We start from the raw sequence: 15,855 nt of genomic DNA, 5'->3' as shown, positions 1-15,855 counted from the left end.
CGTAGGTCCACACCCAAGGTCTGAACCGGCGATCCCCTGGCCGCCAAAGAGGAACGTGCAAGCTTAAACACTGTGCCACAGGGATGGCCCCACATATAATTTTTTTTAATGGGGAAAATGTTAAACAATCACTTGGGGAGCTCTTTCAAATGATATGTGTCCTCTAATACTCAATTAATCTAGCACAGCCTCCTGAGGGGAACACAGCCCACAGCCAATAACCCTTCTCTCTAGCCTCCATCAAGACTCACTGCAATAGCGATTGATAGCAGTTGATGAGATGGGCTAAATCAGTCAGGTATACTGAGGCAAAAAGAAAAAAAAAGAAGAATCTGATCTTGAGGAGAAAAATCTACTGGGGTTATTAGTTTAAATAAAATAATGTATTTTACTTAATAATATATTCAAAGCGAGAAAATTCGAAGGACCAAGTGAGAACTTAGGGGAAAAGAGATAAGGAACTGTTATCACAGTCATCCTTTCTACTGGGAGATTTTCCCCTCACCTCCTGTTATTATTGTAGGATTTGGTGAAAGCTCCATGGTTTTTTGAGGCAGGTTAAAAGGAAAGACCTGCTCCCATTCTCTCTCTCAGAACACATGGGAACTGACAAAGAATGAACGGTATGGTTTCTTAGAAAAATGAGAGCTTAAGAGAAGCCTGGATATTCTGAGTTAATGTAGAGATGGAGACGTCCAGATTTTATGGCTCATTTAATTTTGGGTGGGCCTTTTCTTCTGGACTATATGAAAAAGAAGGGATAGGCAGGGAACCCTAGGCTTTCCCACAACAGGATGTACAATTTTAGGAAGATAACCAATTTGCTAAGGAGAGCTTGGGTCTAGTTACTCACCCAGAGGGGGCTGCAGCATACCCCCATTCTTCTCACAGTTCCCAATAGGCTGGATTTCAGCGGAGTCAACTAGCCGCCAGAAGTCATTCTTGTTGTCGCTGCCATCAAGGCGAAGGCGGAGGCGAGCACCTGTCAGTCCAACTACTGTGGCAATACAGGTGGATGTGGTGTTCCTGGGGTCCTGTGCTTCCAATTTCATGCTGATCTTGAACTCGTTGCTTGGAGGTGTGTAGGACTGAGGAGAACAAGCCATGGGGATTAGGCAGACTAAGAGTAAATGGCATTTTCAGTAGGATGTTAAGAGATGGAACTTGAAAATTTATGCTTTGGATTCAAATTGGTTATCTCTGGGCCAGGGGCAACCACCTTGAATTATTCCCTAATACTTAGGAAGGGTTTCATGCAAAAGAAACAATGGAAGGTAAAATGAAGAGGAAAAAGGTACTTTCCACTGACGCATCAAATATACTTTCCACTCACCACACCAGTAAGAAAAGGACAAGAGTGTCTCAAATGGTTCTTACTTAAATGCTTTCTCATCCTTCCTTCCCCAACTCCCTAACCTTCCAGGTATTCATAATGATTTCTTTTTTTAGAAATCATCCTATTAAACTATCATATACTTAGCGTTTCTTCATGGAGCATTTCAATGTATTAACCTGTATATCCACCATACAGACTAACCATTGGGGGTTGACTCTTTTCTTATTTTGACATTAACTTATAAATCAATTCATATTTATAAACAAGTTATAACTGACATACAATATACAGTTTAAGTCTTGATACATGCATACATCAATGATACCATACACATCACATACACCCTTAAACTATCACCACAATCAAGATAATTAGCACGGACATACTCCCAGGTTTTCTCACGTTTCTTTATAAACCCACTGTCCAGTAATTTCTGGACCCCATCCCCAGGCAAACACTGACCTACTTTCTATCATTGTAGATTGGTTTGCATTTTCTAGTCTTGAACGGAATCACAGAGAATATACTTTTTTTGGTCTAGCTTCTTTCATTCAGCATAATTATTCTGGTATTTATTCATATAGTTGAATGTATCAATAAGTCATTTCTTTTGCTTTATTTTTTTAAAATTTTTTGAGTTCGTAACAGTTTACATCATTGTGAAATTTCAGTTGTACATTATTTCTTGTCTGTCACCACACAGGTGCTTCCCTTCATTCCCTGTGCCTACTCCCCAACCCCCTTCCCTGGTAACCACTGAATTGTTTTCTTTGTCCATGTGTTTGTTTATATTCTACATATAAGTGAAATCATCTGATATTTGTCTTTCTCAGTCTGGCTTATTTTGGTAACCATGATTCCCTCCAGGTCTTTCCATGTTGTTGCAAATGGGATGAATTTGTCTTTTTTTCTGGCTGAGTAGTATTCCGTTTTGTATATATACCACATCTTCTTTATCCAATCATCAGTCCATGGGCACTTGGATAGTTTCCATGTCTTGGCTATTGTGAATAGTGCTGCAATGAACACAGGGGTGCATATGTTACTTTGGATTATTGATTTCAAGTTGTTTGGGGAGATACTGAGTAGTGGGATAGCTGGGTCATATAGTATTTCTATTTTTAGTTTTTTGAGGCATTTCCATACTGTTTTCCATAGTGGCTGCACCAGTTTGCATTCCCACCAGCAGTGTATGAGGGTTCCCTTCTCTCCACACCCTCTCCAACATTTGTTATTTTTAGTCTTAGCGATTATAGCCATTTTAACAGGTGTCATCTTATAGTTTTGATTTGCATTTCCCTGATGATTAGTGGTGTTGAACATCTTTTCATGTGTTTATTGGCCATCTGTATATCTTCTTTGGAAAAATGTCTGTTCATATCCTCTGCTGTTTTTTGATCACGCTGTTTGTTTTATTGTTGTTGAGTTGTGTGAGTTCCTTATACGTTATGGAGATTAACCCCTTATTGGATATATGATTTGCAAAAATTTTCTCCCAATTGGTGGGTTGTCTTTTGGTTTTGATCCAGTTTCTTTTGCCTTGCATAAGCTCTTTAGTCTGATGAACTCCCACTTGTTTATTTTGTTCATTTGTTTCCTTGGTCTGAGAAGACATGGTATTTGAAACGATCCTTTTAACTTTAAGTTCAATGTCAAAGAGTGTACTCCCTATATTATCTTCTAGGAGTTTTATGGTTTCAGGACTTATCTTCAAATCTTTGATCCATTTTGAGTTTATTTTTGTGTATGGCATGAGATAATGGTCTACTTTCACTCTTTTGCATGCGGCTGTCCAGTTTTCCCAATACCATTTATTAAAGAGACTGTCTTTTCTCCATTGTATGTTCTTGGCACTTTTGTAGAAGATCAGCTGTCCACCGATATGTGGTTTTATTTCTGGGCTTTCAGTTCTGTTCCATTGATCTGTTTGCCTGTTTTTGTACCAGTACCATGACATTTTGATCACTGTGGCTTTGTAATACATTTTGAAGTCAGGGATGATGATGCCTCCAGCTTTGTTCTTTTTTCTCGGTATTGCTTTAGCAATTCAGGGTCTTTTGTTGCCCCATATGAATTTTAGGAGTCTTTGCTTCATTTCTATGAAGAATGTCATTGGGATTCTGATTGTGATTGCACTGAATCTGTAGACTGCTTTGGGTAGTATGGACATTTTAACTATGTTTACTCTTCCAACCTATGTGCATGGAATCTCTTTCCATCTCTTTATGTCATTATCTATTTCCTTCAATAATGTCTTATAGTTTTCATTGTATAAGTCCTTTGCCTCCTTAGTTAAATTTATTTCTAGGTACTTTATTCTTTTTTTGCTATTGTAAATGGAATTGTATTTTTTTTTAACAAAGATTTATTTCTCAATTTTTTTTTAAAGATTTAGCACCTGAGCTAACAACTGTTGCCAATATTTTTTTTCCTTCTCCCCAAAACCCCCCAGTACATAGTTGTATATTCTAGTTGTGAGTGCCTCTGGTTGTGCTATGTGGGATGCTGCCTCAGCATGGCCTGATGAGCGGTGCCGTGTCCATGCCCAGGATCCGAACCAGGGAAACCCTAGGCCACCAAAGTGGAGCACGTGAACTTAATTACTTGGCCATGGGGCTAGTTCCCCAGGAATTGTATTCTTGACTTCTCTTTCTCTAAGTTCGTTGTTAAGAGTACAGAAATGCAATTGATTTTTGTGAGTTGATTTTGGTGCCCACAATTTTACCGTAGTTGTTAATTATTTCTAATAGTTTTATGATGGATTCTTTAGGGTTCTCTAACAGTGAGAATTTCAGTTCTTCACTCCCTATATGGATTCCTTTTATTCCTTTCTCTTGCCTAATTGCTCTGGCCAAAAACCTCCAGTACTATGCTGAGTAAGAATGATGATAGTGGGCAACCTTGTCTTGTTCCTGTTCTCAGAGGGATGGTGTTCAGGTTTTCCCCATTGAATAGATGTTGGCTGTGGGTTTGTCATATATGACCTTTATTATCTTGAGCTAATTTCCTTCTATCCCCATTTTGTTAAGAGTTTTTATCATAAATGGCTGTTGGATCTTGTCAAATGCTTTCTCTGTACCTACTGAGTTATCACGTGGGTTTTATTCCTCATTTTGTTAATATGGTGTATCACACTGATTGATTTGCAGATGTTCACCCATCCCTGTTTCCCTGGAATAAATCCCACTTGATCATGCTGTATGATCTTTTTGATGTATTGCTGTATTTGGGTTGCCAATATTTTGAGGATTTTTGCATCTATATTCATCAGCAATATTGGCCTGTAGTTCTCCTTTTTTGTGTTGTCTTTGTCAGGCTTTGGTATCAGAGTGATGTTGGCCTTATAGAATGTGTTACGAAGCGTTCCGTCTTCCCTAATTTTTTGGAATAGCATGAGAAGGACAGGTATTAAATCCTCTCTGAAAGTTTGGTGGAATTCCCCAGGGAAGCTGTCTGGTCCTGGGCTTTTATTCTTTTGGCTGTTTTTGATTACTGTTTCCATCTCTTTACTTGTGATTGGTTTATTCAGATTATCTGTTTCTTCTTGATTCAGCTTTGGGAGGTTGTAAGAGTCTAAGAATTTATCCATTTCCTCTAGATTGTCCATATTGTTGGCATATAGCTTTTCACAGTATTCTCTTATAATCCACAGTATTTCTATGGTATCTGTTGTTATTTCTCCTCTTACATTTCTAATTTTATTTATCTGAGCCTTCTCTCTTTTTTTCTTTGTAAGTCTGGCTAGGGGTTTGTCAATTTTGTTTATCTTCTCAAAGAACCAGTTCTTTGTTTCATTGATCCTTTCCACTGCCCTTTTTGTTTCAATAGCATTTATTTCTGCTCTGATTTTTATTATTTCTCTCCTGCTGACTTTGGGCTTTGTTTGTTCTTCTTTTTCTAATTCAATTAGGTGTGGTTTGAGATTGCTTATTTGGGTTTTTTCTTGTTTGTTAAGGTGAGCCAGTATTGCGATGCATTTCCCTCTTAATACGGCTTTTGCTGCATCCCATATGAGTTGGCATGGTATGTTTTCATTTTCATTTGTCTCCAGATATTTTTTGATTTCTCCTTTAATTTCTTCAATGATCTATTTGTTGTTCAATAGCATGTTCTTTAATTTCCACATCTTTGTCCTTTTCTCAGTTTTTTCTTGTAATTAATTTCTAGTTTTATAGCATTGTGATTGGAAAAGACGCTTGTTATTATTTCAATCTTCTTAAATTTATTAAGGCTTGCCTTGTTTCCCAACATATAGTCTATCCTTGAGAATGTTCCGTGTGCACTTGAGAAGAATGTGTATTCTGCTGTTTTTCGATGGAGTGTTCTATATATGTCTATTAAGTCCATCTGGTCTAGCTTTTCATTGAATTCCACTGTTTTCTTGTTGATTTTCTGTCTGGATGATCTGTCCATTGATGTGACTGGAGTGTTGAGGTCCCCTTCTGTTATTGTGTTATTATTAATGTCTTCTTTTAGGTTTGTTAATAGCTGCTTTATGTACTTTGGTGCTCCTGTGTCGGGTGCATAGGTATTCATGTGTTATTTCTTCTTGATGGAGTGTCTCTTTGATCATTGTATACTGCCCCTCTTTGTCTCTCTTTACCTGTCTTATGTTGAAGTCTACTTTGTCTGACAGAAGTATTGCAAGACCTGCTTTCTTTTGTTTGCCATTGGCTTGGAGTATCATCTTCCATCCCTTTGCTCTGAGCCTCTGTTTGTCTTTGGAGCTGAGATGTGTTTCCTGAAGGCAGCATATTGTTGGGTCTTGTTCTTTAATCCATCTCACCACTCTGTCTTTTTATTGGAGAATTCAATCCATTTACCTTTAGGGTGATTATAGATATATGAGGGCTTTATGCTGCAATTTTATCACACATTTTTCCCCTTCTCCTGCATTACCTGTGTTTGTTGTCCCTGTGTATTTTGGTCTACCAATCGAGTTCTGTAGTTTTTTATGTTGTGTTTCTTTATTTTCTCCTTATTTATTATTTGTGTCTCTGTTCTGCTTTTTTATTTAGTGGTTATCCTGAGGTTTGCATCAAGATCTCATGGATAAGATAGTCCCTTTTCTGATGACCTCTAATTTCCTTAGACTAAACTGATTCAGTCCCTTTCCTCCTCCCCTCCTAAGTTGTTTTTCTCACATCTTATTTCAACTTGTGTTATGAGTTTGTGGTTAAAATGATAAGATTATCTTTATTTTTGGTGTTTTCCTTCCATTTGTCTTTAATGCTATACTTAAGTATTTGCTATCCTGCCCTGATTCTGTCTACCTATTTATCTCCTTACTCCACACTTTGTAACCTCTTTCTCTCCCCTTTTTTTTTCAGGTACGAGAGCCTTCTTGAGGATTTCCTAAAGGGGGGGTCTTGTGGCTACAAACTCCCTTAGCTTATGTTTGTCTGGGAAAGTTTTTATTTCTCCATCATATCTGAAGGATATTTTTTCTGGATAGAGTATTCTTGGCTGAAAGTTTTTGACCTTCAATGATTTGAATATGTCATTCCAGTCTCTCCTAGCCTGTAAGGTTTCTGCAGAGAAATCCACTGAAAGCCCAATGGGGTTTCCTTTGTGGGTTACTCTCTTCTGCCTTGCTGCCCTTAGCATTCTTTCTTTGTCATTCAGTTTTGCCAGTTTCACTACTATATGCCTTGTAGTAGGTCTTTTTACACTGACATATTTAGGAGATCTGGCAGCCTCTTCCACATGGATTTCCTTCCCTAGATTTGGGAAGTTCTCCACTATTATTTCTTTGAACACACTTTCTGCTCCATTCTTATCTTCTCCTTCTGTAATACTTATAATTCTTATGTTGCATTTCCTAATTGATTTGGGTATTTCTGGGAGACTTTCTTCATTTCTATTTAGTCTTAGTTCTCTCTCCTCCTCTAACTGGAGCATTTCAACATGTCTATGTTCGATTATGCTGATTCACTCCTCTATGGTACCCACTTGTGCGTTCAGGGAATCCATATTTTTTTTTACTTCTTCCATTGTGTCTTTCATCTCTAATATTTCTGATTGATTCTTCTTTATAGTTTCAACCTCTTTTTTAAAGTGGCTCCTGAACTCACTGAATTGTTTCTCTAAATTCTCTTTGACCTCGTTTGAGTTTTTTGATGATAGCTGTTTTGAATTCTTTGTCATTTAGATTACATATTTCTGTGTCCTTAGGACTGATTTCTGGGTACTTGTTATTTTCTCTCTGGTCCGGAGATCTAATATAGTATTTGATATCACTATAGGGAGTTGTTCTGTGCTTTAGTATCCTGGCATTATTTGGTTGCGGTTACTGCCTAGTGCCACTGGGTGGGGGTCAAGAGCCACATAGTCTGAGCCCTCTGCTTTCAGCCAAAATCCCAGGGGCTGGAGCTGTGTTGAGTGGGTCGGGGGAGGGGTGCTTTCTCCTGCATGCTCTTGGGGTCTTCTCCCTCTGCTCTCCTGGGATGTTGGTTTGATAAGGTCACACCTGCTAAAGCTTCCACCCCGGTAGAGGGCTTCCCTCTAGGCTGCCAGGGCCCTCGGGAGTCCTTGATGTTCCCATGAACAACCATCCCCTGCCCCATTCCCTTCCTCTCAGAGGCTGCCCACGGTCCCTGATCACAGTCTTTAAGAGGAGGGAGCGAAGATTTCTCTTACCCTGTTTCCCCTCCTCCAAGGCAGGCTCCAGTCTCTCCGCCCTCCATCATATGGCTGCGTGGGTCCCTCCGATGTTTTTTGTGTTGTGTTTGGATGTCCTCTGTTGGATTATGGATGTCTTTTTTGGTTGTATATTGGAGGGGAAAGATTTCTGTGAGACCTCACTCTGCCATGATGCTGATGTCACTCCTTTGCTTTATTTTTAAAGACTTTATTTCTTTAGAGTAGTTTTAGCTTCACAGCAAAATTGAAAGGAAGGTACAGAGATTTTCCATACACCCTGTCCCCACACATGCATAGCCTCCCTTATTATCAACCTCCCTCACCACAGTGGTAGATTTGTTACAATTGATGAACCTACGCAGACACATCACAATCACCCAAAGTCCAGAGTTTACATTAGGGTTCTCTCTTGGTGCTGTATATTCCATGGGTTTGGTCAAATGTATAATGACACGTATCCATCATTATAGGATCATACAAAATAGTCTAACTGCCCTAAAAATCCTCTGTGCTCTCTCTGCCTAGTCAACCTCACCCATTCAACCACTAATCTTTTTACTGTCTCCATAGTTTTGCCTTTTCCAGAATGTCAAATAGTTGAAATCATACAGTATGTAGCCTTTTCAGATTGATTTCTTTCCCGTAGTAATATGCATTTAAGTTTCTTCCATGTCTTTTCAAGGCTTGATAGCTCATTTCTTTTTAAGGCTGAATAATATTTCATTGTCTGGCTAAACCACAGTTTATTTATCCATTCATCTATTGAGGAACGTCTTGGTTGTTTCCAAGTTTTGGCAGTTTTTAATAAAGCTACAATAAACATCCATGTGCAGGTCTTTGTGTGGACATAAGTTTTCAGTTCGTTTGGGTAAATACCAAGGAATGTGATTGTTGGATTGTATGATAAGAGTTTAATTTTGTAAGAAGTCACCAAACTGTCTTGCAAAATGACTGTACCATTTTGCATTCTTACAAGCAATGAATGAGAACTCCTGTTGCTCCTTGTCCTTGTCAGCATTTGGTGGCGTCAGTGTTCTGGATTTTGGCCATTCTAATAAATGTGTAGTGGTATCTCATTGTTTTTATAATTTGCATTTCTCTGATGACATATGACGTGGAACATCTTTTCACATGCTTTTTGGTCACCTGCATATCTTCTTTGGTGAGGTGTCTGATAAGATCTTTGGCCCATTTTTAAATTTAATTGTTTGTTTTCTTATTGTTCAGTTTTTAGTGTTCTTGAAGTAGTCTATTTTCAATAACAATCCTTTATCAGATGTGTCTTCTTAAAGTATTTTCTCCCAATCTGTGGTTTGTCTTCTCATTTTCTTGACAGTGTCTTTCACAAAACAGAAGGTTTTAATTTTAATGAAGTCCAGCATGTCAGTTATACCTTTCATGGATCATGCCTTTGGTGTTGTATCTAAAAAGTCATTAGCATACCCAAGGTCATCTTGTTTTTCTTCTATGTTATCTTTCAGGAGTTTAATACTTTTGAGTTTTACATTTAGGTCTGTGGTCTATTTTGAGTTAATTCTTGTGAAGAGTGTAAGGTCTGGGTCTAGATTCCTTCTTTTGCGTGTGGCTGTCCAGATGTTTCAGCACCATTTGTTGAAAGGACTGTCTTTGCTCCTTTGTCAAAGATCAGTTGATTATATTTATGTGGGACTATTTCTGGGTTCTCTATTCTATTCTATTCATCTATCTGTCTCTTCCTTTATACCACACTGTATTGATTACTGTAGCTTTACAGTAAGTCTTGAAGTTGACTACTGTCAGCCTCGAATTTGTTCTTCTCCTTCAAGGCTGTGTTGTCTATTCTAGATCTTTTTGCCTCTCTGTATAAACTTTAGAATCAGTTTGTCAACTGGGTTGTTAGTTTTTCTGTTCTTGAGATGTATGAGTACTTTATATATTTTGGATATTACCACTTTATCATATATATGGGTTTGCAAATATCTTCTCCCAATTGTTAGGCTGTCTTTTTGTTTTGTTGGTGGTTTCCTTTGCTGTGCAGAAAGCTTTTTAGTTTGATGTAGTCCCATTTGTTTATTTTCCCATTGTTTCCCTTGCCTGGTCACATATGGTACTTGAAAATATGCTGCTAAGGCCAGTGTTGAAGAACGTACTGCCTATGTTTTCTTCTAGAAGTTTCATGATTTCAGGTCTTACATTTAAGTCTTTAATCCATTTTGAGTTAATTTTTGTGTATGGTGTAAGATAATGGTCTACTTTCATTCTTTTGCATGAAGCTGTCCAGTTTTCCCCAAACTGAAACATATTTATTGAAGAGACTTTCCTTTCTCCAGTGTATCTTCTTGGCTCCCCTGTCGAAAATTAGCTGTTCACAGACGTGTGAGTTTATTTCTGGGCTCTCGATTCTGTTCCATTGATCCGTGTGTCTGTTTTTGTTTTGGTTACTATAGCTTTGTAGTATACTTTGGAATCAGAGAGTGTGATACCTCCAGCTTGTTCTTTTTTCTCAGGATTCCTTTGGCTATTCGGGGTCTTCTGTCATTCCATATAAATTTTAGGATTCTTTGTTCTATTTGTGTGAAAAATGTTGTTGGACCTTTGATAGGGATTGCATTGATTCTGTAGACTGCTTGAGGAAGTATGGAAATTTTGTTGCAATTATAAATGGGATTGTATTCTTAATTTCTCTTTCTGCTACTTCATTGTTAGTATACAGAAATGCAACTGATTTTTGTATGTTGATTTTTGTATCCTGCAACTTTACCGTATTCATTATTTCTAAAAGTTTTTTGAATGGATTCTTTAGGGTTTTCTATATGTAAAGTCATGTCATCTGCAATAATGACAGCTTTACTTCTTCCTTTCCAATATGGATCCCTCTTATTTCTTTTTCTTGCCTGACTGCTCTGGCAAGGACTTCCAATACTATGTTAAATAAGAGTGGTGACAGTGGGCATCCTTGTCTGGTTCCTGTTCTTAGAGGGATAGCTTTCAGTTTTCCTGAAAGCTATCTGAATATTTCTCCACTGAGAATGATATTAGCTGTGGGTTTGTCATATAGGGCTTTATTTTGAGCTGCTTTCCTTCAATACCCATTTTATTCAGAGTTTTTATTATAAATGGATGCTGTATCTTGGCATGTGATTTTTATTCTTCATTTTGTTAAGGTGATGTATCATGTTGATTGATTTGTGGATGCTGAACCATCCCAGCAGCCCCTAGAATACACCCCACTTGATCACGGTGTATGATCTTCTTAACAAATTGTTGTATTTGATTTCCTAGTATTTTGTTGAGGATTTCTGCATCAATATTTATCAGTGATATTGGCCTGTAATTTGCTTTTTTGGTGGTGTCCTTGTCTGGTTTTGGTATCAGGATAATGTTGGCTTCGTAGAATGAGTTAGGAAGCTTCCCCTCCTCTTCAATTTTTGGAAGATTTTGAGAAGGACAGGTATTAAGTCTTCTTTGAATGTTTGGTGCAGTTCACCAGGGAAGCCATCTGGTCCTGGACTTTTACTTTTTGCGCGGTTTTTGATAACTGTTTCAATCTCCTTACTGGTGACTGGTCTATTCAAATTCTCTATTTCTTCTTGATTCAGTTTTGGAAGGTTCCAACTTTATTCTTTTGCATAAGGATATCCAGTTACCCACATCCGTTGTTGAAAATCTCACTGAACTGTTTTGGCATCCTTGTCCAAAACCAATTGAGCATAAATGTAGGAGTTTATTTCAGGATGCTCAAATCTAATCAACTGATCTATATGTATATTTTTATGCCAGTACCACAATGTCTAGAGTGCTGTAGCTTTGTAGTAAGTTTGGAAATCAGGAAATGTGAATCCTCTACTTTTGTTCTCCTTCCCCAACATTGTTTTGGTTATTCTGAGTCCCTTAGGATCAACTTATTAATTTCTACAAAATAGCTGGGATTTTGATAGGAATTACATCAAATCAATAGATCAATCTGGAGAGTACTGCTGACAGCTATGTGATTTGCCAATATTTTCTCCAAGTCCATGCCTTTTATTTTCAGTCTCTTACCAGTAGTGTCTTTTGAAGAACATAAGTTCTGAATTTTGACAAAGTCTATTTTATAAACTTTTTCTAATGGACCATGCTGTTGGTAAGGTGTTTTCCAAAGTTTTTTTAATATAAATTTTGCATATTTGTTAGTTTATTCCTAAATATTAATTCTTTGCTGCTATTGTAAATGGGAGCTTCTCTTCCATTTATCTTCTATTGAGTTACTTTTAACCAGTGAGTTAAATACTGGCTTTAGTTACTAAGGTATACATATTTTTTTCAAGTCAAGGATGTATCATTCATTTGCTATCTTTTTTTGCTCAGTAATGTGTTGAAGTTTTTCTGCCAAACTACTTTCCAAAATAATTGAACTATCTTACATTTTCACCAGTAGTTTATGAAAGTTCCATTTACTCCACATTCTTGCCACTGTTAGATATGGTCAGTCTTTTTTATCAGAGACATTTAAATAAATGTATAGAGAAATCTCATTATGATTTTACTTTGTATTTCCCTAATGAATAATGCTGACATCAATTCATGTGCTTATTTGCCACCCAGATATTTTCTTTGGTGTTTGTTCTAATCTTTCAATCTGGGTCCCTTTTATTTCTTTTTCTGACATGGTTCTACTGGTAGTACAATAATAGTGCTCCCTACTGAGGGGGACATGTTCCAAGACTCCCAGTGGATGCCTGAAACCATGGATAGTACCAAACTCTATATATACCATGTTTTTTCCTATATATACATACATATGATGAAGTTTAATTTATAAACTAGGCACAGTAAGAGATTAACAACTTCTCTTTGGCATATCCAAATTGCCAGCATCACTACTCTTGTGCTTTCGGGCCAGTATTAAGTAAAACACAAGCACTGTGATATCATGAGAGTCAATCTGATAACCCAGGCAGCTGCTAAGTGACTAATGGGCAGGTAGTGTATGCAGTGTGGATATGCTGGACAAAAGGATGAATCATGTCTTGGGCAGGACAGAGCAGGATGGTGTAAGATTTCATCACATTACTCAGAATGACATGCAATTTAAAACTTATGAATTATTTCTGGAATTTTCCATTCAAAGTTTTCAAACCATGATTTACTGTGGGTATCTGAAACCAGAGAAAGTAAAAGCTCTAATAAGGGAGAACTACTGTACAATGCTGAAAAGTAGTGACAAGAGCAGACATCCTTGTCTTGTCCCTGACCTTAAAGGGGAAGCATTCAGTCTTCTACCATTAAGTATAATGTCACTTGTAGATTTTTCATAGATGCCCTTTAGGGTGTAGGATTTAAGAAATCCCCTTCTATTTCTTGTTTCTTGAGTTTTTATTAGTAACGGACGCTGGATTTTGTCAAATGCTTTTTCTGCATCTATTGTGATATTTTTTCTTCATTAGTATATTCATACGGTGAATTACATCAACTGAGTTTTGAATGTTGAATCAATCTTGCATTCTTGGAATTAAACCCCACTTGGTCATGATGAATTATTTTTATATACTGTTGGATTGATTTCCTAAAATTTTGTTTATAATTTTTACATATATTTTCACATGGCATGTTGTTTTGTAGTTTTCTTTTCTTTCAATGTCTTTGCCTAGTTTTGGTATCAGAGTAAAGCTTGCCTCATGGAGTGAGTTGGGAGGTATTACATTCTCTTAAACTTTGTGGAACAATCTGTGCAGAACTTGTATTATTTTTTCCTTAAATGTTTGGAACAATTCACCAGTGAAGTCATCTAAGCCTGGAATTTTCTTTGTGGGAAAGTTTTTAACTACAAATTCAACTTCTGTAACAGAAAGAGCACTATTCAGATTTCCATCTTCTTGAGCAAGCTTTGGTAATTTGTGTCATTCGTGAAAATTATCCATCTCATATAAGTTGTCAAATCTAAAGGCACAGATTTGTTCATAATATTCCTTTATCATCTTTTTACTATTGTAGAATCAATAGTGATGTCACCTCTTTCAGTTCTGGTATTAGTAATTTGTATTTTCTTTTCTTCTTGATTAATCTGGCTAGAGGTTTTTCACTTTTACTGATCTTTGCAAAGAACCAGCTTTTTGTTTCAATGGTGTTCTCTATTATTTTTCTGTTTTTTATTTCATTGATTTATGCTGTAGTCTTGATTTATGCTCTATTTCTTTTCCTCTGCTTACTTCGGGGATAACTTGCTCTTTTTTCCCTAGTTTTTTAAAACTGTAAGCTGAGGTCACTAAATGAAACTTTCCTTCTTTTCTAATATAGGTGTTTAGTGCTATAAATTTCCCCTAAGTAGTGCTTTGGCATCATACCACAAATTCTGAAATGTTCTGCTTTCAATTCCATTTAGTTGAAAATACTTTCTAATGTCCCTAAGTACCTTTTAGTGTTACTTAGTTTTCAAATATTTGGAGATTTTCCAAATCTCCAGATAGCTTTCTGCTACTGATTTTTAATTTAATGCCAGTGTTATCAGAGAACATACTTTGTATTACTTAAATCCTTTTAAGTTTATCAGGTCCTATTTTATAGCCTGACTTGGTAAATGTTCTGCGTGCGTGTGAAAAGAATGTATATTCTGCTGCTGTTGGAGAGTGTTAGCTAGGTCAAGTTGGTTGATAGTGTCGTTCAAGTCAACTATAAACTTGCTGATTTTCTGTCTACCTGTTCTTTAATCATAGGAGTATTAAAAGTCTGACTACAGATTTATTTATTTCTCCTTACAGTTCTATCATTTTTTTCTTCATGTAAGGACTGTCTGACCCCTTATCATGATGAAATTACTTTTTACTCCTGGTAATATTCTTCGTCCTGAAATATACTTTGATATTAATATAGCCATTTCAGCTTTATCATGGCTAATGTCAGCATGGTATATCATTTTCCATTCTTTTACATTTTTTTTCTATTGAGGTCAAAATAGTTTATAACATTGTGAAATTTCAGTTGTGCATTATTATTAGTCCGTCACTGTATAAATGTGCCCCTGTACCCCTTATGCCCACCTTGCACCCCCTTCCCCCTGGTAATCACTAATCAGTTCTCTCTGTCCAAATGTTAGTTTATCTTTCACATATGAGTGAAGTCATACAGTGTTTGTCTTTCTCTGCCTGGCTTATTTTGCTTAACATAATACCCTCAAGGTCTATCTATGTTGTTGCGAATGGGATGATTTTGTCTTTTTTATGGCTGAGTATTTCCATTGTATATATATACAGCACAGCTTCTTTATCCAGTCGTCAGTTGATGGGCACCTGGATTGCTTCCATGTCTTGGCTATTGTGAATAATGCTGCAATGAACATACGGGTGCATAAGTCTCTTTGAAGTGCTGATTTCAGGTTCTTTAGATAAATACTCAGTAGCGGTATTTGAAAAGATCTTTCTAAGACTGATGTCAAAGAGTGTACGGACCAGATTTTCTTCTAGTAGTTTTATGGTTCCATGTCTCACCTTCAAGTCTTTAATCCATTTTGAGTTAATTTTTGTATATGGTGAAAGATAATGGTCTACTTTCATTTTTTTGCATGTGGCTGTCCAGTTTTCCCAATACCATTTATTGAAGAGACTTTCCTTTTCCCATTGTATTTTCTTAGCTCCTCTGTTGAAGATAAGCTGTCTGCAGATGTGTGGTTTTATTTCTGGGCTTTCAATGCTGTTCCATTGATCTGTGTGTCTGTCTTTGTAGAAGTACTATGCTGTTTTCATTACTACAGCTTTGTAGTATATTTTGAAGTCAACTATTGTGAAGCCTCCAGCTTTGTTCTTTTTTCTCAGGATTGCTTTAGCTATTTGGGGTCTTTTGTTGCCCCATACGAATTTTAGGATTCTGTGTTCTATTTCCATGAAGAACGTCATTGGGGTTCTGACTGGGATTGCACTGAATCT

At 37.0% G+C, this 15,855-nt stretch overlaps 1 protein-coding gene across 18 annotated transcripts in view; it reads right to left on the bottom strand.

Moving 5' to 3' along the window:
• The window catches only part of SCMH1 (Scm polycomb group protein homolog 1), a 185,894-nt gene that overhangs the window by 103,171 nt on the left and 66,868 nt on the right, over window positions 1-15,855 (bottom strand). For 17 of the 18 annotated variants that reach the window (XM_046662997.1, XM_046662979.1, XM_046662982.1 and 14 more), the window contains one exon: window positions 854-1,088. The exons of the other annotated variant lie outside the window; for it this stretch is intronic. In XM_046662997.1, coding sequence (XP_046518953.1) covers window positions 854-1,088 — 235 coding nt within the window. The remainder of the gene's footprint in view (window positions 1-853; window positions 1,089-15,855) is intronic. 18 annotated transcript variants of the gene reach the window in all.

Source organism: Equus quagga, chromosome 5 (genome assembly GCF_021613505.1).
Source record: "Equus quagga isolate Etosha38 chromosome 5, UCLA_HA_Equagga_1.0, whole genome shotgun sequence".
Lineage (NCBI taxonomy): Eukaryota > Metazoa > Chordata > Mammalia > Perissodactyla > Equidae > Equus > Equus quagga.
The sequence above is the reverse complement of the archived record's forward strand: the minus strand, read 5'-3'. Positions and strand labels throughout refer to the sequence as shown.